This window comes from Ranitomeya imitator, chromosome 3, assembly GCF_032444005.1.
Source record: "Ranitomeya imitator isolate aRanImi1 chromosome 3, aRanImi1.pri, whole genome shotgun sequence".
NCBI lineage: Eukaryota > Metazoa > Chordata > Amphibia > Anura > Dendrobatidae > Ranitomeya > Ranitomeya imitator.
In genome coordinates this window covers 54,859,604-54,885,784 of record NC_091284.1, presented here as the reverse complement: position 1 = coordinate 54,885,784, position 26,181 = coordinate 54,859,604, and the positions used below count along the sequence as shown (strand labels likewise).

The following is a 26,181-nucleotide window of genomic DNA, read 5'->3' as shown; positions in this document are numbered from 1 at the left end:
CAGCAATGAAAAGACTCCGACCTTTTGTATTGAAGCATCTAATAAGAGTGTGGGAAGGTCATTAGGAAAGGAGGTGTTCTGTGATATCACCTATTGTGATTGGAAAATCCTGTGTTTTCAACTGTTCATAGAGGTTTTATCTGTCATAAAAATCCTGCTTCTGATGATAATGAACTTTGATGAAATCTCTTGCTAAAAGGAGAGGAAGTGTGAGTTTAAATATGCTCCTATGATCAATGTGAAAATTGCAAGATTACTCTTTGTTTATTAATAAAGATCATGATATTGAAGAACAAAAGCATTTCCAAAAATGTAAAAAAAAATATGTAACTGTAGGAATGATAGCAGGTGCGTGGGATGCAGTGACACACAGGAAGTAGAGCAAGGGTTATCAGGTATTTCTTTATATAGAACGATAGTAGATAAAGCAGGGGGGTACAATAAATAAAGGTAATAACAGTTTAACATATCAGTCTCTGGGCCTTGGTGGAAGGTGGCTGGAAGATCCCTCGGTGGCACCGAAGGCAGCGTGAGAGGTCTCCGATCCAGTCCCGCACTGTTGCACTGTTTCCTGTGATGATTCCTTCGGGGCCTTCGGCATGTGGTCTCCTAGTACGGGCACAAGATGATGTAGAGGTGTAGGTCTGCGGCACAGTGGACGAAGCAAACAGTTCAGTAGACAAGGCCGCAGTAGAATTACACAGTCCAGCAGTCACAGCCTCAGTAGCAGGCCGGTACTCAGCAAGCACCGCAGGGATTTGACGGAGTGGTGCCTTCGTGGTGGTCAGCGGAACGATGCTATGCACTCTGCACTGGTCACAATACAATGCAGGGGTCTCTCTGAGCTGTGTGTCATCAGTCGGGGTGGACACACTAACCGGGTATGATGGCATGGTCAGCTGGTGTGGGTAAGTTGAGAGGCAGTCAACTGTCTCTGTACTCACACTCTGGTTCCCCACCAAAGCCCCATCTTCCCGCGCACACCACTATTTCAGTAGGACCCGCCCCCACCAGTCCGGTGTCTTGCACTGCTCTAGTCCGAAATCTCTTCCCCCTGCAATAATGGTGACAGTCCTGACAGTTCTGGCCCAGAAACGCAGGGGGGACCATTAGCCTGGTCCTCCTCCCTACATAACACAAAAACCTGATATAAACAATAGGTTATTTTCTGATGACCCATTCCATTTAAGTCCTACAAATGAACACAGAATCTAAATACTAGAGTGGAGTAGATCTGGCAAAATTAAGGCGTGTGCAGGCGTGTACTATCGAGGACAGAGAATGAACTTCAATCCAATATTGCAGCCAGCATGCAGCCAGCCCCTATGGCTGAAGATTGTCACCTGAATTTGGAGGGAACAGAGTCCCTTTAAGTGCACATAAGGTCATGACTAGAGATGAGTGAACCCAAACTTAAATGTTCGGGGTTTGTACTGGACAGTTAGTGTTAGTTGCTAAACGCCAAACACGGACTTCTCCCAGAAATCCGTTGCAGTGTTCGGCGTTCTGAGGGAACTCCGAGAAAGAGTGACTTTTTTTAATCTCAAAAGTTCAGGTCCCCATTGTTTTCAATGAAGTTAAGGTCCTTTTCAAGTTCGGTTATAGTTCTAGTACCGGAACCAAACTTTAAAATAAAGTTCAGGTCAGGTACAAGAATCCGAAATTCCACGGCTCCCATCATCCCTGGTCATGACATCATGCTAGAGCAGTAATGCTGTTCATATTTCATATATTACATCTTTACATGCAGAGTGTAACTTTATTTGTGTGTTGTATATGGAGGTGGCTACTCCTAGTTCGCAACTGTACACACCAGTTTTTTGATTTGGAGGTGCCATTCAGTTTTTTGCTATTTGTATATCAGCCCTCTGACCGCCCTCTATCCTATAGTGGTTTTAATTGCAGCAGCATTCTACCTATCCAGAAATTCAGACTTGATCCTTAGATAGGTATTGACACTAGACACGTAGGTTCCCAGCAGATTTGAGACCACCTTGTCATTGGTTGATGGGTATGCATAAATTGGCCAAATCTATTTTTTATTATTATCAAGTGCAGTAATGCTAGTCATATTTCATATATTACATGTTTACATGCTTTAGCACTACATAGTGCAACTTCTTTTATTAATCATGACATCATGACCTTGTGCGTGTTTGCATTCAAAACTTCCTGGGCCTGTTCAAGCTAGGCTGGGTCTTCAAGATCTGATTGTCTGCTTGACGGTGGTGGTATAAAGATAAGCCAAAGACTGGGCAGGAGATGTGGGGAGCGGAGGGGTCAGAGAGGTGAGCTGTAAGATGAGTAAAATTATTCTTTTTATTTTTAAACTTTTGATGGCCCATGATGCAAAAATACAGAAAAATGGGTTCCAGAATTTCATCATTTTGCTGAATCCGAGCAAAGTTACTAAAAATCTCTGTTTTGTGTATAATTGTATAATATTTGAATACAATCCAATTCCACTCAAATATATACATTCTACTGGATACTGATTAGAGCATCAACAAATTGTTTTACCCTCCTATGCAAATGGATCTCCGAGCCGTCATTCAATAGAGAGGTTTTCAACACAGACTCCTCTCTGTAACGTTTTTATACTGGGATTATGAAACCAAAGAACCCGCATTATATATCCATTTCAGGGGAATATATTATTGAAAAGCTATTAAGTCTAGCTTCAATGGAGGCAAAACTGGATGTTGTTTTCACTAAGGTTTAAATTATTTGCAAATTTCAAAAAGACGTTTTGAAGTTGTACAGTACCATTATTTTTTCTGAAATGGATCACACAGAAGAACTGCACAAAGTGCTTCATTCTTAATCTGTTACCTGTCAACAAATGTCACAACATCCAACCTGCCAAGATTTCTTTTACCGCCAATAAGATGTCAATCTTCATCAGTTATAACATTGATATAACTTGAGCATGAAAGGCTTCTTTAACAATGTCCTCACAGAAAATGCCGCTATTATTTCATCTGTATCAGTTTAAGGTCTCACATTCATCAGCGTAAATAAAATTTGTCTGATGCTGTTTCTGAAAAGTAGGACGAGTGGCATGTGAGTATGATGCGTGTACGATACGATTTTTCTCACCTAGCATCTGTATGACATCTGTATAACATGCGCATGAAATCCGTATGCAATGAGTTTTTAACATCAGGTTTTACATACTAAGCACCACAAAAAGAATCAGTGTAAAAACGTCCAGAAACAATGCCCCCTGAGGAAGGAAGTGCTTACTTCCGAAACGCGCGTCAGGGAGGGCGGGAGTGCCAGTGTGTGACCCTGTTGTACCTACAGGTATGTTCTGTGAGACACGGCCACGGTGCATTATGACTTGCATGTATGTATATAGATGATCATGTGTTGTCTCCCAGGTTGTTTCACATATGGCCCCACCGCCTGTCTTTTTGTGGGATGATCTGTCACCCTTTTACCATTTGTCCTGTCTGTAGGTCTCTGTGTATATATTTAATAAACTTTTGTATCTGATCCTTATATTTGTTTCTGGACGTTTTTACACTGATTCTTTTTGTGGTGCTTGTTCTATGGACTTCAGTGTGTCCGTATATGTCCGAATGATATACTATGGGCTATTTATATACCTTTAATACATCATATTAGTATGTTGTCCCATATGTTTAGGTGTTTTCCTGTGTATTATTAGGTTTTACATACTGTATTTCTCTGTTATTTCAAGTTTAATGATAAAACTATCTTACATGCAAATATAGATAGATTGATAGATAGATACATAGATGTCATTGAGATATATAATCAGTGCAGCTCAGCTTACTGTACATGTATTTAGCTCATAATTAAATAAATAAAATTAAAAAATGGCATGGGGTCCACCTTCTATTTCTTAACTAGCCCAGGGAAAGCTGACAGCTGGGACTGATGTTTATAGTCTGGAAAGGGGATAATAAATGTGGCGCTTAAGTACCCATGGTCAGTTCAGCGTGAGCCAGCCGATAAACTGCGGTAACCTTAATGACTTCAGCACAGTATAAATTATAATGGTTATGTACGAGTTCTGTCCGTGATCAATACAGGAACACATACCTGAAAAAACAGAATCTTGGGAAACATAAATACGTTTGATCTGAACACAAGTATAGAATTAATGGGCCATTGATACTCACCATTATCCTTATCTACATTAAGAATAAGCATGACTGAAGACCATCACAGTTTGCTATTTGGATGATGAAGACTTTTAGGAATCATCAACATCATCTTAAAATTACGGTAATTTGCATATGGTGAAAGTGAAACAAATAAGCCAATCAAAATGCTGTAAATGTTACTATTTAAAGGGAACCTGTCACCCCGAAATTCGCGGGTGAGGTAAGCCCACCGGCATCAGGGGCTTATCTGCAGCATTCTGTAATGCTGTAGATAAGCCCCCGATGTTACCTGAAAGAGGAGAAAAAGACGTTATATTATACTCACCCAGGGGCGGCCCCGGTGCTGGTCAGGTCAGATGGGTGTCTCTGGTCCGCTGCGGCGCCTCCCATCTTCATTACAAGACGTCCTCTTCTGATCTTCAGCCACGGCTCCGGCGCAGGCGTACTTTGCTCTGCCCTGTTGAGGGCAGACAAAGTACTGCAGTGCGCAGGCGCCGGGCCTCTGACCTTTCCGGCGCCTGCGCACTGCAGTACTATCTTCTGCCCTCAACAGGGCAGAGCAAAGTACGCCTGCGCCGGAGCCATGGCTGAAGATCAGAAGAGGACGTCTTGTAATGAAGATGGGAGGCGCCGCAGCGGACCAGAGACACCCATCTGACCTGACCAGCAGCGGGACCGCCCCTGGGTGAGTATAATATAACGTCTTTTTCTCCTCTTTCAGGTAACATCGGGGGCTTATCTACAGCATTACAGAATGCTGCAGATAAGCCCCTGATGCCGGTGGGCTTACCTCACCTGCGATTTTTGGGGTGACAGGTTCCCTTTAACACTATAGACCTGGCTTTATGCTTATTTAACTTTTTGCTCCCTCTTCATTAACACTAGGACTACTGGTATAGTCATTTTGACTACTTACTTGCAGTAGTTCTAGTCAGGGTTCACGAATCCAGTAGTCCTAGTGTTAAAGGGATTGTCCGGGCTAGGGAAAAAAGTTTGCAGTCAGTCTTTGTGACTGCAGACTGCTATGACATACCAGCAATCAAGACTGCATCCTTCACACTGTCATTATTCCTGATATGTGACTGCATGTATGTGGATTCAGGAAAGGAGAACTTGGAGAAGCCAGCTTGTCTAGTCGGCATTTTACAGCAAATAATCAAATCGCATACATGTTGTAATGTGACCACTCTCACAATCTGGAATCATGAGAGCGTGCATACCCCATGCAGTCACAATTTGGCAGTCTGCAGTCATAGATTGACTACAAACTTTTGTCCCAAACCTGACAATCCATTAAATAATACCTATCACCAGCTTATGGCTGCCCTTTTATTTATGAAGATAGCTGCCAGCCATATCCCGATTTTTCCAAATAACACTTATTATCAAAAATGATGATAATTATGTTTTTCTAATGCCACCATAAATGACCAAACTTTCCAACAAATGTTGGGAACAAACTTGCATTTATTGGGACTCCGAAATGCATAGTAGGATCCAGCAAACCTCCATGGTGTACCTCACTGAGAAAGCATGAGATCTCTTGTGTTATCGCAAGATTTTGTGAAGTGAACTTAATCCTTGACTAGACGTTTACGAATGAGTACTGTGCTAATGATATTACCAATCGGCAATTGCTTTGTCAAAGATGTGGCAAGGCTTGTTAAGTTCCAACACAAGATCTTACAATAAACCATGAGATCTTGTGCATTCAGAGTGAGGGTTGACATGGGAAGGGTTGTGGGATCCCAGTCTCCGTAATGGTAGTTCCCTTTTTACCACCCCACAGGCTTTGTGTTTCCTCAGGGCAACTTACCATCGAGTTACCAGCAAATTCAGAGACCAATCATTTCCAAGGCACCATGGAGATGATTCTATTCCTTTATTCATCCAAAATGCATCATAAATGCAACGTTTCGGCCAGCAATCAGCCTTTTTCAAGCATAAACAAAAGCTTAATCTGGAATTTTCTTTTTGCTTGAAAAAGGCTGCTTGCTGGCCGAAACGTTGCATTTATGATGCATTTTCGATGAATAAAGGAATAGAATCATCTCTTTGGTGCCTTTAAAATGATTTGGCTCTAAGTTTGTGGGATCCCATTCTACCTGTCAAAATCTCACCATCTGCAAGTTTGGATCCCAACTTTGTGCTAGAAAGTTGGGCAATTAAGGTGGCATTAGACGATTTTCTGATGACATTTAGGAAAATCATCAGGCTTTGGATGCCCATTTTTTTCTTCCTAAAAAATGGGAAGCCGGACACAGGCTGGTGATAAATACTCCTAAGCCCACCTGAATCTCACAATTTATCCTCCTCCGAAGTTTAGTGCATTATCCAGTGATGGGCTCCCCATAGCTTCCAACAATTGTTTAAAATAGACTGCTGAAAAATATTTTGTTACATCGACTCCCATTCCTATAATGATGTCCAAATTACTAACAATCTTAGTATGCTGGAAATTGCAGCACTTTGAAGTCCATCATGAATGGCCTACAGGCCCTGGCGGTCCCATAAATGTGGAGCTTCATATTTTCTCTGTACATAAACCAATATGGTTGTTGGCTCTACATTAATGGGAACACATGATGTTATAAACTTTTGGCAGCAGTAGATGAACTCAAGACTATGCTTTCATTGTAATTATACTGAACATTAGTTGTGTACCAGAAGGGACATGTCCCTGATCCTGCTGACTTCCCTGTGAAAGCAAAGGCTGCTGCATCCATCTGATGGGGACAGTAAATAACATCAATAGCTGTTCTTTTTATTCGTTGCAGTGTAATGAAGGTCATGGATTTTGTTATCTTCGTAAAATTATCTCAATGCTATTTTCTGTCACAAGAAAGGCCTCTGTCTGATTTAATGCCATGTCTAAGCCTTCTGTTATATTGCTAGATAGCTAGATAGTTGAATAGATATAGAAAAAAATGCAGCACATCGAGATGAATAGAGTGAAAAAATAAATTATTTATTAAGTGATGATGAGTGGATCGATTCACGCAGGATTGAGTTTGAGTCGAATTTCCTGAATTTCTCAATTTTTAGATTCGAATTTTGGTTTGCCAAAAATAAAGCTTGTCCTGTACTATTTTCCAGACCACTGAAGCACCAGAAATCAAGCAAATGTCATTTTGCGTGGTCTTTAGGCCCTACAGCTATGACATATTCGGGAATATCATACTTCATAAAGTGGTGGTCAGTACCTAAGCCATCACATATGAGAGGTTCCCAGTGGAGTACAGATTATAAGACAGAGTCATTTTCTCATTTTCTCCTGTACAGTGTAAGCTCTCACGGTCAGCGGGGTCCTCTCTATCTCTCTCTCCTGCAGCATGTAAGTTCTTATGATCAGCAGGGTTTTCTCTCTGCCTTGTAGAGTGTAAGCTCTTATGGTCAGTGGGGTCCTCTCTCTCTTCTGTAGAGTGTAAACTCCTATGATCAGTGGGGTCCTCTCTCTCTCCTGTAGAGTGTAGGCTCTTATGGTCAGTGGGGTCCTCTCTCACCTGTAGAGTGTAAGCGCTTATGGTCAGTGGGGTCTTCTCTTTCTTCCTGTAGAGTGTAAGCTCTTATGGTCAGTGGGGTCCTCTCTCTCTCCTGTAGAGTGTAAGCTCTTATGGTCAGTGGGGTCCTCTCTCTCTCCTGTAGAGTTTAAGCTCTTATAGTCAGTGGGGTCCTCTCTCTCTCCTGTATAGTGTAAGCTCTTATGGTCAGCAGGGTCCTCTCTCTCCTGTAGAGTGTAAGCTCTTATGGTCAGCAGGGTCCTCTCTCTCCTGTAGAGTGTAAGCTCTTATGGTCAGTGGGGTCCTCTCTCTCTCCTGTAGAGTTTAAGCTCTTATAGTCAGTGGGGTCTTCTCTCTCCTGTAGAGTGTAAGCTCTTATGGTCAGCAGGGTCCTCTCTCTCCTGTAGAGTGTAAGCTCTTATGGTCAGTGGGGTCCTCTCTCTCCTGTAGAGTGTAAGCTCTTATGGTCAGCGGGGTCCTCTCTCTCTGTCCTGTAGAGTGTAAGCTCTTATGGTCAGCAGGGCCCTTTCTCCCCCATGTAAAGTGTAAGCTCTTATGGTCAGCAGGGTCCTTTCTCCCCCATGTAAAGTGTAAGCTCTCATGGTCTACGGGGTCCTCTCTATCTCTCTCTCCTGCAGCATGTAAGTTCTTATGATCAGCAGGGTTTTCTCTCTGCCTTGTAGAGTGTAAGCTCTTATGGTCAGTGGGGCCCTCTCTCTCCTGTAGAGTGTAAGCTCTTATGGTCAGTGGGGTCCTCTCTCTCTTCTGTAGAGTGTAAACGCCTATGATCAGTGGGGTCCTCTCTCTCTCCTGTAGAGTGTAGGCTCTTATGGTCAGTGGGGTCCTCTGTCACCTGTAGAGTGTAAGCTCTTATGGTCAGTGGGGTCTTCTCTTTCTTCCTGTAGAGTGTAAGCTCTTATGGTCAGTGGGGTCCTCTCTCTCTCCTGTAGAGTTTAAGCTCTTATAGTCAGTGGGGTCCTCTCTCTCTCCTGTATAGTGTAAGCTCTTATGGTCAGCAGGGTCCTCTCTCTCCTGTAGAGTGTAAGCTCTTATGGTCAGTGGGGCCCTCTCTCTCCTGTAGAGTGTAAGCTCTTATGGTCAGTGGTGTCCTCTCTCTCTTCTGTAGAGTGTAAACTCCTATGATTAGTGGGGTCCTCTCTCTCTCCTGTAGAGTGTAGGCTCTTATGGTCAGTGGGGTCCTCTCTCACCTGTAGAGTGTAAGTTCTTATGGTCAGTGGGGTCTTCTCTTTCTTCCTGTAGAGTGTAAGCTCTTATGGTCAGTGGGGTCCTCTCTCTCTCCTGTAGAGTTTAAGCTCTTATAGTCAGTGGGGTCCTCTCTCTCTCCTGTAAAGTGTAAGCTCTTATGGTCAGCAGGGTCCTCTCTCTCCTGTAGAGTGTAAGCTCTTATGGTCAGCAGGGTCCTCTCTCTCCTGTAGAGTGTAAGCTCTTATGGTCAGTGGGGTCCTCTCTCTCCTGTAGAGTGTAAGCTCTTATGGTCAGCGGGGTCCTCTCTCTCTCTCTCCTGTAGAGTGTAAGCTCTTATGGTCAGCAGGGTCCTTTCTCCCCCATGTAAAGTGTAAGGTCTTATGATCAGCGGGGTCCTCTCTCTCTCCTGTAGAGTGTAAGCACTTATGGTCAGCGGGGTCCTCTCTCTCTCCTGTAGAGTGTAAGCTCTTATGGTCAGTGGGGTCCTCTCTCTCTCCTGTAGAGTTTAAGCTCTTATGGTCAGTGGGGTCCTCTCTCTCTCCTGTAGAGTGTAAGCTCTTATGGTCAGTGGGGTCCTCTCTCTCTCCTGTAGAGTTTAAGCTCTTATAGTCAGGGGGGTCCTCTCTCTCTCCTGTATAGTATAAGCTCTTATGGTCAGCAGGGTCCTCTCTCTCCTGTAGAGTGTAAGCTCTTATGGTCAGCAGGGTCCTCTCTCTCCTGTAGAGTGTAAGCTCTTATGGTCAGTGGGGTCCTCTCTCTCTCCTGTAGAGTTTAAGCTCTTATAGTCAGTGGGGTCTTCTCTCTCCTGTAGAGTGTAAGCTCTTATGGTCAGCAGGGTCCTCTCTCTCCTGTAGAGTGTAAGCTCTTATGGTCAGTGGGGTCCTCTCTCTCCTGTAGAGTGTAAGCTCTTATGGTCAGCGGGGTCCTCTCTCTCTCTCCTGTAGAGTGTAAGCTCTTATGGTCAGCAGGGTCCTTTCTCCCCCATGTAAAGTGTAAGGTCTTATGATCAGCGGGGTCCTCTCTCTCTCCTGTAGAGTGTAAGCTCTTATGGTCAGTGGGGTCCTCTCTCTCTCCTGTAGAGTGTAAGCTCTTATGGTCAGTGGGGTCCTCTCTCTCTCCTGTAGAGTTTAAGCTCTTATAGTCAGCGGGGTCCTCTCTCTCCCCTGTATAGTGTAAGCTCTTATGGTCAGCAGGGTCCTCTCTCTCCTGTAGAGTGTAAGCTCTTATGGTCAGCAGGGTCCTCTCTCTCCCCTGTAGAGTGTAAGCTCTTATGGACAGCGGGGTCCTTTCCTGTAGAATATAAGCTCTTATGGTCAGCAGGGTCCTCTCTCTCCTGTAGAGTGTAAGCTCTTATGGTCAGCAGGGTCCTCTCTCTCCCCTGTAGAGTGTAAGCTCTTATGGACAGCGGGGTCCTTTCCTGTTGAATATAAGCTCTTATGGTCAGCGGGGTCCTCTCTCTCTCTCCTGTAGAGTGTAAGCTCTTATGGTCAGTGGGGTCCTCTCTCTCCTGTAGAGTGTAAGCTCTTATGGTCAGCGGTGTCTTCTCTCTCTCCTGTAGAGTGTAAGCTCTTATGATCAGCGGGGTCCTCTCTTTCTCCTGTAGAGTGTAAGCTCTTATGGTCAGTGGGGTCCTCTCTCTCCTGTAGAGTGTAAGCTCTTATGGTCAGCGGGGTCCTCTCTCTCTCCTGTAGAGTGTAAGCTCTTATGGTCAGTGGGGTCCTCTCTCTCTCCTGTAGAGTTTAAGCTCTTATAGTCAGTGGGGTATTCTCTCTCCTGTAGAGTGTAAGCTCTCATGGTCAGCAGGGTCCTCTCTCTCCTGTAGAGTGTAAGCTCTTATGGTCAGTGGGGTCCTCTCTCTCCTGTAGAGTGTAAGCTCTTATGGTCAGCGGGGTCCTCTCTCTCTCTCCTGTAGAGTGTAAGCTCTTATGGTCAGCAGGGTCCTTTCTCCCCCATGTAAAGTGTAAGGTCTTATGATCAGTGGGGTCCTCTCTCTCTCCTGTAGAGTGTAAGCTCTTATGGTCAGTGGGGTCCTCTCTCTCTCCTGTGGAGTGTAAGCTCTTATGGTCAGTGGGTTCCTCTCTCTCTCCTGTAGAGTTTAAGCTCTTATAGTCAGCGGGGTCCTCTCTCTCTCCTGTATAGTGTAAGCTCTTATGGTCAGCAGGGTCCTCTCTCTCCTGTAGAGTGTAAGCTCTTATGGTCAGCAGGGTACTCTCGCTCCCCTGTAGAGTGTAAGCTCTTATGGACAGCGGGGTCCTTTCCTGTAGAATATAAGCTCTTATGGTCAGCAGCAGCAGGATCCTCTCTCTCCTGTAGAGTGTAAGCTCTTATGGTCAGTGGGGTCCTCTCTCTCCTGTAGAGTGTAAGCTCTTATGGTCAGCGGTGTCCTCTCTCTATCCTGTAGAGTGTAAGCTCTTATGGTCAGTGGGATCCTCTCTCTCCTGTAGAGTGTAAGCTCTTATGGTCAGCAGGGTTCTCTCTCTCTCCTGTAGAGTGTAAGCTCTTATAGTCAGCGGGGTCCTCTCTGTCCTGTAGAGCAGGGGTGTCAAACTGCATTCCTCGAGGGCCGCAAACCATGCGTGTTTTCAAGATTTCCTTAGCATTGCACAAGGTTCTGCAATCATTATGTGTGTTGGTGATTAAATTATCACCTGTGCAGTACAAGGAAATCCTGAAAACATGACCTGTCTGCAGCCCTCGAGGAATGCAGTTTGACACCCCTTCTGTAGAGCGTAAGCTCTTAAGATGAGCAAGGTCTTCTCTCTCTCCTCTCACCAACATGTATTTTATGAGCAATTGCAATCTTATCAGTATTGAAATTTGTGCAAATTTGTTTCCCACAAATCGAATTTTTTGTGGAAATTTGGCAAAGTTCGCAAATTTGAATTTCAAAAGAACCACTTAACTCTAATTTATTCCATACCAAAGTTTATTCCATTTTAGCTGCAAAACTGAGCATTTCACAAGTAAATACTTGATGTACTGAGCAGATTTAAATTGACGTGTCAGTCATCAAAAACTGTAAGAATTAATATAGCAATACAGAATAAAATAGATGATAAATACATGATTGATCACTCAATGTACATAATTGTGCAATGTCCAATATCAGTGGCCACAACAAAGTTTTTATAATGCATAATGTATAAAATAGCAAGTTTTCAAATAATTGAGTTGATTAATAATAACCTTAGTTATTAATAATAGTGGATTATCTCATCATGATAATTGAGGACACCATAGGTGATGTTCACCAATATGATTTGTGTAGACCAGGGGTGTCAAACTGCATTCCTCGAGGGCTGCAAACAAGTCATGTTTTCAGGATTTCCTTGTACTGCACAGGTGATAATTTAATCACCAACTCATTATTTGTATAGATGATTAAATTATCACCTGTGCAGTACAAGGAAATCCTGAAAACATGACCTGTTTGCAGCCCCTGAGGAATGCAGTTTGACACCCCTGGTGTAGACCAAAGCAACAAGTTGAGAGACTCTGTTAGGCAGAGCACTTTTCACCAATGCTCACATGCGCCATAAGATAAAGCGCATGAGTGCATTACCTATTATTTTGGAATTTGAGGCAGGTATTAACCCATCAATTACCATAAGAAATAGCACTAGCCTTTAAGAAAGATAAGAGCCAGAATGGTCACAGCTTAGCAATCACACTGTCAATCACGTCAGCAGTAAACTAACGAGAGGAACACAGTAAGAGAAGGACAAGGTATCGTGCTCATACACCACATACTGCGCAAAAGTTATTAAACCATTAAAAAGACCGTGTCTATCATAAATCCCAATGAAAATATATTGTAAGGAGGAAGGCTCCATGGTCTTAATTTTTTTTAATATTGCACACCTAAAGGAAGGTATTCTAGCAAATACAGACTATGGTATGAATCATCTTGACACACAACAAACTGAACAATTGATTATTACGGAGTCCTCATGAAAAATTAGTGGGTAATAAATTGTACCTAATATGTGGTGCTCCTTCTAACCCCTATGGTTGCAATGGAGTCAGCACTTGACCCTAGGGAAAAATGTACAGAAACAAAGCTTCAAGCAACATGTATAAATTATGGTAAAAAAACCAACATGTCCTAGAGCTCAAATTCTCTTGTGGTTTAGGGTACCATCACACTATACGATTTACCAACGATCACGACCAGCGATACGACCTGGCCGTGATCGTTGGTAAGTCGTAGTGTGGTCGCTGGAGAACTGTCACACAGACAGCTCTCCAGCGACCAACGATGCCGAGGTCCCCGGATAACCAGGGTAAACATCGCGTTACTAAGCGCAGGACCGCACTTAGTAACCCGATGTTTACCCTGGTTACCAGCGTAAAAAACAAACAAACACTACATGCTTACATTCCGGTGTCTGTCCCTTGCCGTCTGCTTCCTGCACCCACTGACTGCCGGCCGTAAAGTGAAAGCAGAGCACAGCGGTGACGTCACCGTTCTGCTCTGCTTTCACTTTACGGCCGGCAGTCAGTGAGTGCGGGAAGCAGACGGCAAGGGACCTGACGGACACCGGAATGTAAGTATGTAGTGTTTTTTTTTTTTTAACATTTATGCTGGTAACCAGGGTAAACATCGGGTTACTAAGCGCGGCCCTGCGCTTAGTAACCCGATGTTTACCCTGGTTACAAGCGAATGCATCGCTGGATCGGTGTCACACACACCGATCCAGCGATGACAGCGGGAGATCCAGCGACGAAAGAATGTTCCAAACGATCTGCTACGACATACGATTCTCAGCAGGATCCCTGATCGCTGCTGCGTGTCAGACACAGTGATATCGTATGGATATCGCTGGAACGTCACGAATCGTACCGTCGTAGCGACAAAAGTGCCACTGTGTGACGGTACCCTAAGTCATTCTGTTTAAATTGGATACAACAAAGTGCATCCTAATCTGTTCTCATTGAATATGATCAAGTGCAACACGATCTGAAAAAAATAAAGGTTACAAATAATTGAATAATTAAAACCTATATAAAATATGTTCTATCTATCTATCTATCTATCTATCTATCTATCTATCTATCTAGATAGATACAGTTGTGCTCGCAAGTTTACATACCCAACACCCAAATGATCCTGATCAAAAGTTCACATACCCTGGTGATTTTGGCCTAATAACATGCACAGACGTTGACACAAATGGGTTTGAATGGCTACTAATGGTAACATACTCACCTGTGACCTGTTTGCTTGTAATCAGTGTGTCTGCATAAAAGCTGAGTGAGGTTCTGGAATCCAGACAGACTGTTGCATCTTTCATCCAGTCACTGATGTTTCTGGATTGTGAGTCATGTGGAAAGCGAAAGAATTGTCAGTGGATCTACAGGAAAGGTAGCTGAACTGTATGAAACAGGAAAGGGATACAAAAAGATATCCAAGGAATTGATAATGCCAGTCAGCAGCGTTGAAACTGTGATTAACATATAGAAAATCAGGGGGTCTGTAAAAATGAAACCCCGTTCTGGCAGACCAACAAAAATGTTGTCCACATCTGCCAGGAAAATTGTTCAGGACGCAAAGAAATACCCACAAATAATATCAGCTGAAATACAGGACTCTCTGAAAACTAGCGGTGTGGCTCTTTCAAGATGCACAATAAGGAGGAAAAATGGGCCACATGGTCGAGTCACCAGAAGAAAGCCATTATTGTGCAAATGCCACAAAGTATTTCACATACAATATGCCAAACAGCACAGAGACAAGCCTCAAAACTTCTGGAACAAGGTAATTTGGAGTGATGAGTCCAAAATATTACTTTTTGGACACACCTATAAACTTTACATTGGGAGAGAGGTCAACAAGGCCTATGATGAAAGGAACACTTTTTCAACTGTAAAGCACTGAGGTGGATGGCTGATGTTTTTGTTATGTGTGTGCTAAAAAGGCACATGAAATTTGGTCAAAGTCGAAGGAAAGATGAATGCAGCATGTTATCAGCAAATACTGGAGGTAAATTTGCACTCATCAGCCCAGAAGCTGCACCTGGGACGTACTTGGACGTTCCAACATAACAACGATCCAAAACACAAGGCCAAGTTGACCTGTCATTGGCTACAGCAGAACAAAGTGAAGGTTCTGGAATAGCCATCTCAGTCTCTTGAGCTCAGTATCATTGAGCCACTCTGGGGAGCTCTCAAGTGCGCATTTCATGCTAGACAGCCCAGGTATTTATCTATTAAGTGCTTCTATCATCTATTATGGGATTTTTTTTTTGTTTTGCCCAGGTATTTACAGCAACTGGGGGCTTTTTACCAAGAAGAATGGGCAGCTTTACCACCTGAGAAAGTAAAGAACTTCACCCACAACTACAACAAAAGACTTCAACTTGTCATTGATGTTAGAGGGGGCAATACACGGTATTAAGGACTGGGGAGTGTGAACTTTTGATCAGAGTCATTTGGATGTTTTAAGTTGTCATTATGATTTAAAAAGAGAAAGCACAGTAGTTTGACAATAAATGACTTCACTCAATCACTAACCATGAGTGGAGAAAAAGAGAAAAAGTTTTGGTGTTATCATTCATATTCTCTGAAAAAAGGCCAAGAAAGCAAAAATTCTGCCGGTGTCTGTAATCTTTGAGCACCACTGTATATAGTGACAATGTCAATGGCAAAGTAGGGGAGGTATGTTTCACTAAGGGTTCTTCAGTGATAGCAGCCTAGGAAAAGCTATGGCTGTCACGGGTGTGTCAGATGCTATAGATAGTCGCTCTGCATTTGGCTGCAAATGGTCTCTGCTTTTGGCATTATAAACGCCTTCTTAATCCTTCTGACTTTTGGTCCCATGTGGCAACTTCCCACTGACTCTAGTTGACACACCTGGACCTGGGTGTTTATAGACTCCCAGTCTGCTTCAGGAAGTCGCCAGTGATATTCACATTTTCCCTTATGAAGGCTTGGAGCAATAGCAGTCAGCTAACTTCCTCTCTGGTGCTGTTAGAGGACGTTTGGTGTTACTTCTCTGAGTCTGCTCAAGCTAAGTTGCTTCTACCTTGTTTGTCTCCCTTTTATTAAGTGTACAGTGAGGACTGACCAGTGCCACCCCCTTCCCTATTCAGGGCCTAGCTTTTGGAACCAAAATAGGGACATAGGGGAGGCAGGATGCTATTAGATCTGCATACAGGTCTCCACTTCCCCTTTCCCTATCTTTGGGCTTCCTTCCCCTCATGTTGCATTTAGTCTTCCCACACTTTGCGTGACACCAGCACCCCCAGTGCTTAAAGCGGTTAATCAGCCATGCTTAGTGCTAGGTTCATTGAACAGCTATAGAGTGGGAGAAGTCCAGAGGATAATTACCCAGTCTTCTAGAGCATTCAAATTCTGGGTGGGTCCGGAGGTGCAATCTCTGGAGCTTTGGTTTCATGTTAAGCAAAACTGAACCTTTTGTTGTTTGTTCCTTAAGTGGGTGGTTTCTTTGTTTCTACCTCTATGTGCAGCCAACTGAGCCGATCTAGCACTATATATAAAGTGGGGAAAATAAGTATTTGATACACTGCCGATTTTGCAAGTTTAACCACCTGCAAAGAATGGAGAGGTCTGTAATTTTTGTCATAGTTTCACTTCAACTGTAAAAGACATGATCTAACAATAAAAAACAGAAAATTTGATTTTTTAAATAAATAAATTACATTTTATTGAATTAGATAAGAAATTGATCACCTACTAACCAGCAAGAATTGTGGCTCTCAAAGGCATGTAAGTTTTTCTTTAAGAAGCCATCCTACTCTGCATTTATTATTTTTATTAATTGCTCCTGTTTGAACTTATTACCTGCATAAAAGACACCTGTCCACACACTCAATCAATCACACTCCAACCTCTCCACCAAGGGCAATATTAAAGAGCCGTCAAAGGACACCAGGGACAAACTTGAAGACCTGCATAAGGCTGGGATGGGCTACAGGGCAACAAACAAGCAGTTTAGTGAGAAGGCAATAACTCTTGGTGCAATAATTAGAAAGATGACAGTCAATCTGCATTGATAATGCATGATTTTGCCTTGTGGGGTATGGATGACTCTGAGATAGGTCAGTTATCAGCTCAGAACTACACTACAATGATCCGAATAGAGCTGGGACCACAGTCTTAAACATTACCGTTAGTAACACACTACGCCTTCATGGATTAAAATCCTGCAGGACACGCTAGGCCCCCCTCACGCTAGCACATGTCCAGGCCCATTTGAAGTTTACCATTGACCAGCTGAATGATCCAGATCAGGCATGGGAGAAGGTCATGTGGTCAGATGAGACCAAAATTTAACTTTTTGGCATCAACTTCACTCTCCGTGTTTGGAGGAAGAAGGATGAGTACAACCCAAAGAACACCATGCCAACTATGAATCATGGTGGGAAAACATCATACTTAGGGGTGCTTTTCTGCAAAGAGGACAGGACGAATGCACAGTAATGAAGGGAGGATGGATGGAGTCATGAGATTTTGGCTAACAACCTCCTTCCCTCAGTAAGGGCCTTAAAGATGGCTCTTGGCTGCATCTTCCAGCATGACAATGACCCGAAACAAACAGCCAGGGCAACCAAGGAGTGGCTTCTTAAAAAGCATTTCAAGGTCCTGGAGTGGCCTAGCCAGTCTCCAGTCCTGAACCCAATAAAAAATCTTTGGAGGGAAATGAATCTCAATGTAGTCCAGCAACAGCCCCAAAACCTGGAGAAGATCTGTATGGAGGAGTGTACCAAAATCTCTTGTGCATTGAGTACAACCTTGGTCAAGAAGTACAGGAAAGAAATGTTTATTTACCAAATGTTAAGTTCTGTTTTTCTATTGTATCATATACTTATTTCATGCAATAAAATGCAAATTAATTAGGTAAAAATGATACAATGAGATTTTCTGGATTTTTATTTTTAGATTCCGTCTCTCACAGTTGAAGTGTACATATGATAACATATACAGATCTCTCTATTCTTTGTAGGTGGGAAAACTTGTAAAATGGTCATTGTATTAGAGGACCCTGCCCGGAAGGCTCACAATCTACAAGGGATGGGTGAGGATACAGTAGGCGGGGGTAGAGCTGGTCGTGCAGTGGCTTGGTCAATCGGTGGTTACTGCAGGGTGTTGGCTTGTTGGAAGAGGTAGGTCTTCAGGTTCTTTTTGAAGATTTTGATGGTAGGTGAGAGTCTGATATGTTGTGGTAGAGAGTTCGAGTTGGGGTGTTGCGCAAGAGAAATCTTGTATGCGATTGTGGGAAGAGGAGATAAGAGGGGAGTAGAGAAGGAGATCTTGTGAGGATCAGAGGTTACGTGCAGGATAGTACCGGGAGACGAGGTCACAAATGTATGGAGAAGACAGGTTGTGGATGGCTTTGTATGTCTTGGTTAGGGTTTTGTACTGGAGTCTCTGGGCAATGGGGAGCCAGTGAAGGGATTGACAGAGGGGAGAGGCCGGGGAATAGTGGGTGGACAGGTGGATTAGTCAGGCAGCTGAGTTTAGAATAGATTGAAGGGGTGCGAGAGTGTTCGAGGGGTGGCCACAGAGCAGGAGGTAACAGTAGTTGAGGCGGGAGATGATGAGGGCATGGACTAGGGTTTTTGCAGTTTCTTCATTTAGGACTGTAAGGATCCATGAAATATTTTTGAGTTGAAGGCAGCAGGAAGTGGAAAGGGCTTGGATATATGGTTTGAAGGAGAGATCAGTTTCCAGGATTACCCCGAGACAGCGAGCTTGTGGGACTGGGGAGAGTGGGCAGCCGTTTACTGTAATGGATAGGTTCATTGGGGGTTCGCATGAGATGGGGGGAAGACGATGAATTCTGTTTTGTCCATGTCAAGTTTTAGAAATCTAGCGGAGAAGAATGATGAAATAGTGGACAGACATTGAGGGATTCTGGTTAGTAGGGTGGTGATATCTGGTCCAGAGATGTAGATCAGTGTGTCATCAGCATAGAGATGATACTGAAAACTGTGAGATTCTATGAGCTGTCCCAGGCCAAAAGTGTAAATGGAGAAGAGCAGGGGCCCTAGAACTGAACCTTACGGGACTCCGACAGATAGGGGGTGAGGTGAGGAGGTAGTGTGTGAGTGGGAGACGCTGAATGTCCGGTCAGTTAGGTATGACGAGATCCAGGATAGGGCCAAGTCTATGATGCCAAGGGATGAGAAGGTCTGTAGTAATAGGGAATGGTCCACTGTGCCAAAGGCAGTGTATGAAACACATTATATATGTTATAGCCATTAGCTTAGCTAATGCAGAGCATGACTGTGTATTCATAAATGAGCAACACTATATGCTGCTGCATCAGTAAATTACTGAATTCTTCAGCAAGAATCAGTTTCCTACTATCAGTGGCCACAATAAAGTGTTTTAGCCAGAGACGTAGCTATGAGTTCAGCCTAGAGGGCCAAAGACCTTCTATTGGGCCTACTTAAGTAATTGATGGTTATATCAGAGAAGGGGCACCTTAGCTAAAGTGACATTAAACACCTCAGTGGGTGACCGGGCAGAATCAGATCAGGAGCACTAAATGATCAGTAAGGTATGTCCAGGCTCGGACTTGCCCACAGGAGAACAGGAGAATGCACAGGTGGGTCCCTGTGCAGGTATGGGCCTCCACCCACTTATATGAGTAGTACGTGGCCCAATACACTTGATTTACTGTATACAGGCAAAGGCAACATCTTATTTTTTTTATAATCAACCCACTGTGAGCCCTTATTACCTAAGTCCACCCAGTCCCCACACCCAGGGTCTTTTATATTTTTATACACCATTCTGAGTCAAGTTATAAGGTACTTTGCCTCATTGTACAGTCCCTTTAACACCAACCTAATAGTAAGTTTTACATAATTATGTCAATATACTTCTTGGATTCCTATGTGTGCAGTATCATGGAATTGTTTAAAAACCGCTGATGAGAAGGAACATTACAAAGCTGCATTTTGTTTGTTATGTTGGGTTACTTTTGCCAGCCGATCACTCCGTAATTTGAAGAGCATAGAAAGAGTGCGGCTAATTACGGGCCGTCTGCTGCTGTACACGGCGCTCATCTGGATGCCGTGCCTTAGCGTAAAGCTTTCCGGACACTTACAATGAAGCTCATAATTCTGACAAATTGAACACTAAACTAAACACCTTTTTACAATAATTGGATCAATTAAATTATAGCTTTCGGGAGTAGAGCACAACCTTGGATTTTCTTGACTTCTGGAGCTACCGATGGAAGATTTTATTAAAAGTCGGTTGGGAATTGTTTTTGCATAAATGGCGCATTTGCAGTTTAACCTTGCAGTCGGTGCTATCATTGTAAGCCTCGTCAGTAGGTTTTCTCCTCTCCTTCAGAGTAAGCTTGTTTATTTCTAGTAACGCCAATAAGACTACTAAACTATACATTACCCATGGAGGTCATACAAAATACCAGATGCAGTAGTTTTTATATAGGGTGTATTCATTTTTACATCAACTAATTTTAATAAGGCCCCCCTTCATATGTCCGTGTTTCTGGTATGCGTGGCATCCGTTTTTTTCACGATTAAGCCTATGGTGATCTTCACATATCCGTGTTCTCACATGGACCATGTGTCTGTGTGAATCACATGGAGATATTCCGTTTTTTTTTTTGGCAGCACAGAAGATAAAGGCCAATGCAAGTCTATGGGTCCGTGAAAAACACGTACAGCACATGGATGGCATCTTTGCGCCATCACTGTGCTTTATGTGTTTAACATTGCAAAGTATACGAGAATCTTTGGAATTTCATTCTTTCTTTATCCATACCAGAAAAACACCGATAGCACACTCATCCAAAACACTGATGACGCCGGTACTGTTTTTTTCCGATACCAGTTTATAAGAGGACCAGATACTGAAGATTCTGTAGTGTAAGTTTTATTATAAGGTCATGTTCACACACTCAGTATTTGGTCAGTATTTTCCATCAGTATTTGTAAGCCAAAATCAGGAGAGGAACAATCCGAGAAAAAGTAGAATAGAAACCACGTCAACTGATAGTGTGACCATAGCCTTAACCTTACTTTCATATTATGGGTTAAAAAAATGTTCTATGAAACTCAAACTTGACATATTTTTGATAATTGTTCTTGTGACCAGTGAGATATTGATTAAAATCTTACTTTTCATAGAGGGTGCATTAAAAGAGGTCTGGATACACATGATGAGAGTATTATACTGCCTCTGTACAAATCCCTAGTTAGACCGCACATGGAGTACTGTGTCCAGTTTTGGGCACCGGTGCTCAGGAAGGATATAATGGAACTAGAGAGAGTACAAAGGAGGGCAACAAAATTAATAAAGGGGATGGGAGAACTACAATACCCAGATAGATTAGCGAAATTAGGATTATTTAGTCTAGAAAAAAGACGACTGAGGGGCGATCTAATAACCATGTATAAGTATATAAGGGGACAATACAAATATCTCGCTGAAGATCTGTTTATACCAAGGAAGGTGACGGGCACAAGGGGGCATTCTTTGCGTCTGGAGGAGAGAAGGTTTTTCCACCAATATAGAAGAGGATTCTTTACTGTTAGGGCAGTGAGAATCTGGAATTGCTTGCCTGAGGAGGTGGTGATGGCGAACTCAGTCGAGGTGTTCAAGAGAGGCCTGGATGTCTTCCTGGAGCAGAACAATATTGTATCATACAATTATTAGGTTCTGTAGAAGGACGTAGATCTGGGGATTTATTATGATGGAATATAGGCTGAACTGGATGGACAAATGTCTTTTTTCGGCCTTACTAACTATGTTACTATGTTACTATGAATTATGCTGAACACTGTGTGTAAAGGGGGCTAAACTGGTTTCTGACTGTATAATTTCCAAATATTCTATATTCTTATATGACGTATAGAAATGCCGATGAGAAGTGTTACCAAATCATCTACAGTTATTAACATGGCATTCATAGAAAAACATTTGGGATCTCATGATAAAATCCATAATGTGTATTCGGCTCCATGTGACAATTTTTGGCAGACATTTTACGGAAAGAAGAGGCTTCTATGGCTTTTGCTTGATTTATCTCGTATAACTTTTTTCTATTGCATATCTTACTTGTGATTTATGGACGTCAAGTAATCTTGTTTATAGACTGGATTTACTGTCTTGCCGTGCTCCAAGATTTACTATTTAGTCATATTTACAGAATAAAACTGTTTCAAAAGTTACATGCAAAGTATGCTCCAAAGTCCGCATGAAAAACTTTTCAAGTATTCTTCGAATAAGCTTCCTGTTCATTTCAGCAGGGAAACACACTTATAGTGCACATAGTTTTTACCACGTTTCTTTTTCCATAGTCGACAAAGAAAGAACATGTCAATTCCTGAGGCATGTTCGAAAAGCTGCTCCAAATTTGACCAATGAAAAACAAAGTTTTTCACAAAAAATTCCCCACAAAACTGCAAACGAAACATTCAAAATAATGTTAATTTTCAGTTTTTGCATGTGCATTTTCAGTTACAACAATACACGTGAATTCTGAGAACAGTATGATGTAAGGACGGAGATACTGATTCCAGCAATGTGTCATCTACCAGATTGCTTGGTGCAGTCTTGATAAAATCCCTGTTTTCTGTGCTGCAGCAGTGCTGTGAGTGCAGAGCTGTGAATAACCCCGCCCACACCCCTGATTGGTAGCTCCTGTGTACACCGCCAATCAGTGGTGGGGGCGGCGTTATATAGACCAACTGGACTGCCAGACACAGGACTCCTAGTCCTCTAGTGATAATCGCCTGCTGATAAAACACTGATTGTATTGAAAGTACAGCAAGCAGTTCAGTAAGTGACATATCCGTGGAATCGGGGTCTCTTCCCTTGCAATATGCTGGTCTCCATTTAATAGAAAAAAAACACTGGTAGAATTTCTTTAATGACGTGATCTCATCATAAATATATGAATATAATACTATTTGTATTTGTGTAATCTTCAGGTGAGCCAAGTCCTCCGTCTATTCATGGACAGCCAGGTGCGGGCAAGAGCTTTAAGCTAAGCATAACAAAGCAAGATGATGGGGGCGCTCCAATATTAAATTATGTTGTCAAATACAAAAGTGTAAGTACTGCTTATTTTTCATTTCATTTACTGGAAAAAATATTAAATTATAAGTCCAACATTTCTATAGCAATTGTTATTTTGAAAAGATTAAAATTTTGCTTCCAGCCAAGGGTCCCTCTTTATGGTAAGTTACTTTAAATCCTCTGTATAGCCCTAAATGAAAAAAAATATCATGCCAAACATCTGCCACTAGGGGGAGCTTAGGAGCTTAATGCATACTGTTTGAACGTTAAAGGGAACCTGTCGCCGGGATTTGATACCCCAAACTAATGATGTAGATGTAAGGCACTGTGATGCTGAATAAGTCCATATTTATGTGTTGAAATCATTTTTGCTGTTTTAAAGCAATCCATAGTTGAAAGCTTATGGAAATGAGTCCCAAGTGCAGTGGGGTGGGACACTGCACTTACAGCTCTTCTGCCTCTATTCCCCGCGCGCTGCCGTCCTCTTGTCTCTAATTGACAGGTCTCTGCTTTACCTAAAGAGATGCCCCACAAGCACAGTCACTGCCTGGCGCACAGCAGGCATTGTAAGGCCCTGATGATGCTTTGGATGCCAGACCACCAATCTGCACTTGCAACTCATTCGCATAAGATTTCATTAATAGTTTTCTTTAAAATGGCAAAAAAGAGTATTCACAAGAAAGTTAAGGATTTATTCAGTAAAATCCCAGTGACAGGTTATCTTTAACCCCTCAAGGATAGATATAATTCTTGGTTTTTTTTTGCACTTTTCTTTTTTTCTTACCTTCCAGAAGCCATACATATTTACTTTTCAGTCTAAGAAGCTCTGTTGGATTTTTTGGCACATAAGGTGTATTTATTATTGGCACCATTGTAACATACATGTGATGCTTTGTGTTGCCTGTTATGGGGAAGGTGTACTGGCAGAAAACCATTAATTCTGATATTTTGATTTTAATTCTTAACATGTTTAGATTATGAGTTAAATAATTTTATATTTTGATAGATTGGAGTTTTACAAATTTGTAGTAATATCCGTATATATACATACAGTTAGGTCCATATATATTTGGACAGAGACAACATTTTTCTAATTTTGGTTATAGACATCACCACAATGAATTTTAAACAAAACAATTCAGATGCAGTTGAAGTTCAGACTTTCAGCTTTCATTTGAGGGTATCCACATTAAAATTGGATGAAGGGTTTAGGAGTTTCAGCTCTTTAACATGTGCCACCCTGTTTTTAAAGGGACCAAAAGTAATTGGACAGATTCGATAATTTTAAATAAAATGTTCATTTCTAGTAATTGGTTGAAAACCCTTTGTTGGCAATGACTGCCTGAAGTCTTGAACTCATGGACATCACCAGACGCTGTGTTTTTTCCTTTTTGATGCTCTGCCAGGCCTTCACTGCCGTGGTTTTCAGTTGCTGTTTGTTTGTGGCCTTTCTGTCTGAAGTTTAGTCTTTAACAAGTGAAATGCTGCTCAATTGGGTTGAGATCAGGTGATTGACTTGGCCATTCAAGAATATTCCACTTCTTTGCTTTGATAAACTCCTGGGTTGCTTTGGCTTTATGTTTTGGGCCATTGTCCATCTGTAGTATGAAACGACGACCAATCAGTTTGGCTGCATTTGGCTGGATCTGAGCACACAGTATGTCTCTGAATACCTCAGAATTCATTCGGCTGCTTCTGTCCTGTGTCACATCATCCATAAACACTAGTGACCCAGTGCCACTGGCAGCCATGCATGCCCAAGCCATCACACTGCCTCCGCCGGGTCTTACAGATGATGTGGTATGATCATGAGCTGTACCACGCCTTCGCCATACTTTTCTCTTTCCATCATTCTGGTAGAGTAAAAAAGCCAAACAAAGAACAAGTGTGAGATTGCACTTTTTTTGCAATTTCACAGCACTTGGAATTTTTTTTCCCATTTTCTAGTACACGACATGGTAAAACCAATGATGTCGTTCAAAAGTACAACTCGATTTTCAAAAAATAAACCCCCACATGACCATATTGACGGAAAAATAAAAAAGTTATTTCTCTGGGAAGGAGGGGAGCGAAAAATGAACACGGAAAACCAGAAAATCCCAAGGTCATGAAGGGGTTAATCTCAGCGCAACATGAGGCAGTGTCTGAGACATTGAGTTCAGTGATGTATCACTTACCAGGCTGTGTGCTGTTGTATAATAAGTGTTTCATCAGCAGGAGATTATCACTGCCTAGACTAGGTCTGCTAGACTGACCACGCCCCCTCCTGTGATTAGTAGCTCACTGTCAATATACAGTGCACACAGAAAGCTGTGGTGTGGGCGTGATTAGCCTTCTGAGTTCTGCTACATGCTGTACCTATAAACTCTGATTATGTCACAACTGCTACACCCAGTAAACTAAGTGATACATCCCTGGAATTAGGGTATCTTTTCCTACATTATGCTGCTCTCAGATGTGGTAGCAGAAATCTGTTGACGGATTCTCTTTAAATTTGGATTGTAAAAAAGAGGGTGATTCAATTTTTTTTATTTTTTTAATACATATTTTTATTTTTTGCTTTACTTTTAATCTATATAGTGGACATGATGGCTTGTACTACATACTATTAATATTTTATCATTGCATTATATAGTAAAAATCACTGTCTCTTATGAAGCACAACATGCGTGTTTCGCTTTAAAAATGGTATCGAGTGATGGTGACCCATCGGCACCCTGTGATCGCCATAATGGATATCCTAGCAGGACCAATGCTGGTGTAAACAGGGATTATGGTTGTGTAGGGGGTTAAAGTGTTATTTTCTCTGAAAACATTCATGGCTGAAGTCAGGTAACCAGTGTCTGATGGGTGCTGCCCATGGATCGTGCATCATGTATCAACTGTCCAGTTCCCTTTAAATAAAAAAGTAAACTTTCAAAGAAAAAAACAGTCACAGCAGTTTAACTTTGTGGGGAATTGAGTATTAGTCGCCTTATTTTTCACAGTAAGTGAATTTGATGAAATTCTAATGATACACTAGATGAACAGGAATTCATTGTCGAGTTGTATAGTGAAACAAATAACATTAATTCTGAAATGTTTTAATTTACAATTCACTCATTTGTCAAAACGTTAAATTTATTCCGTGGCGTTCACGCCATCAACATTTTAAATTAATTCACGGCTCCGCTAAAAATGGAAATTTTACCTATGCGCGTCAAGCCGCAACTGTGTCGTGTGCACCGATAGGTGAAAGAATACAATTTCATTTAAATTGATTCACTAATATTTGCATTTGCCAGAAAAACGACAATGGGGGGGGATAAAAAATCCAC

The 26,181-nt window shown here is 42.3% G+C and overlaps 1 protein-coding gene across 3 annotated transcripts in view; it reads left to right on the top strand.

Annotated features, from left to right (window-relative positions):
* Positions 1-26,181, top strand: part of NCAM2 (neural cell adhesion molecule 2) — a 627,216-nt gene that overhangs the window by 493,841 nt on the left and 107,194 nt on the right. For all 3 annotated transcript variants that reach the window (XM_069760881.1, XM_069760880.1, XM_069760882.1), the window contains exon 14: positions 22,777-22,898. In XM_069760881.1, the coding sequence (XP_069616982.1) occupies positions 22,777-22,898 (122 nt within the window). The remainder of the gene's footprint in view (positions 1-22,776; positions 22,899-26,181) is intronic.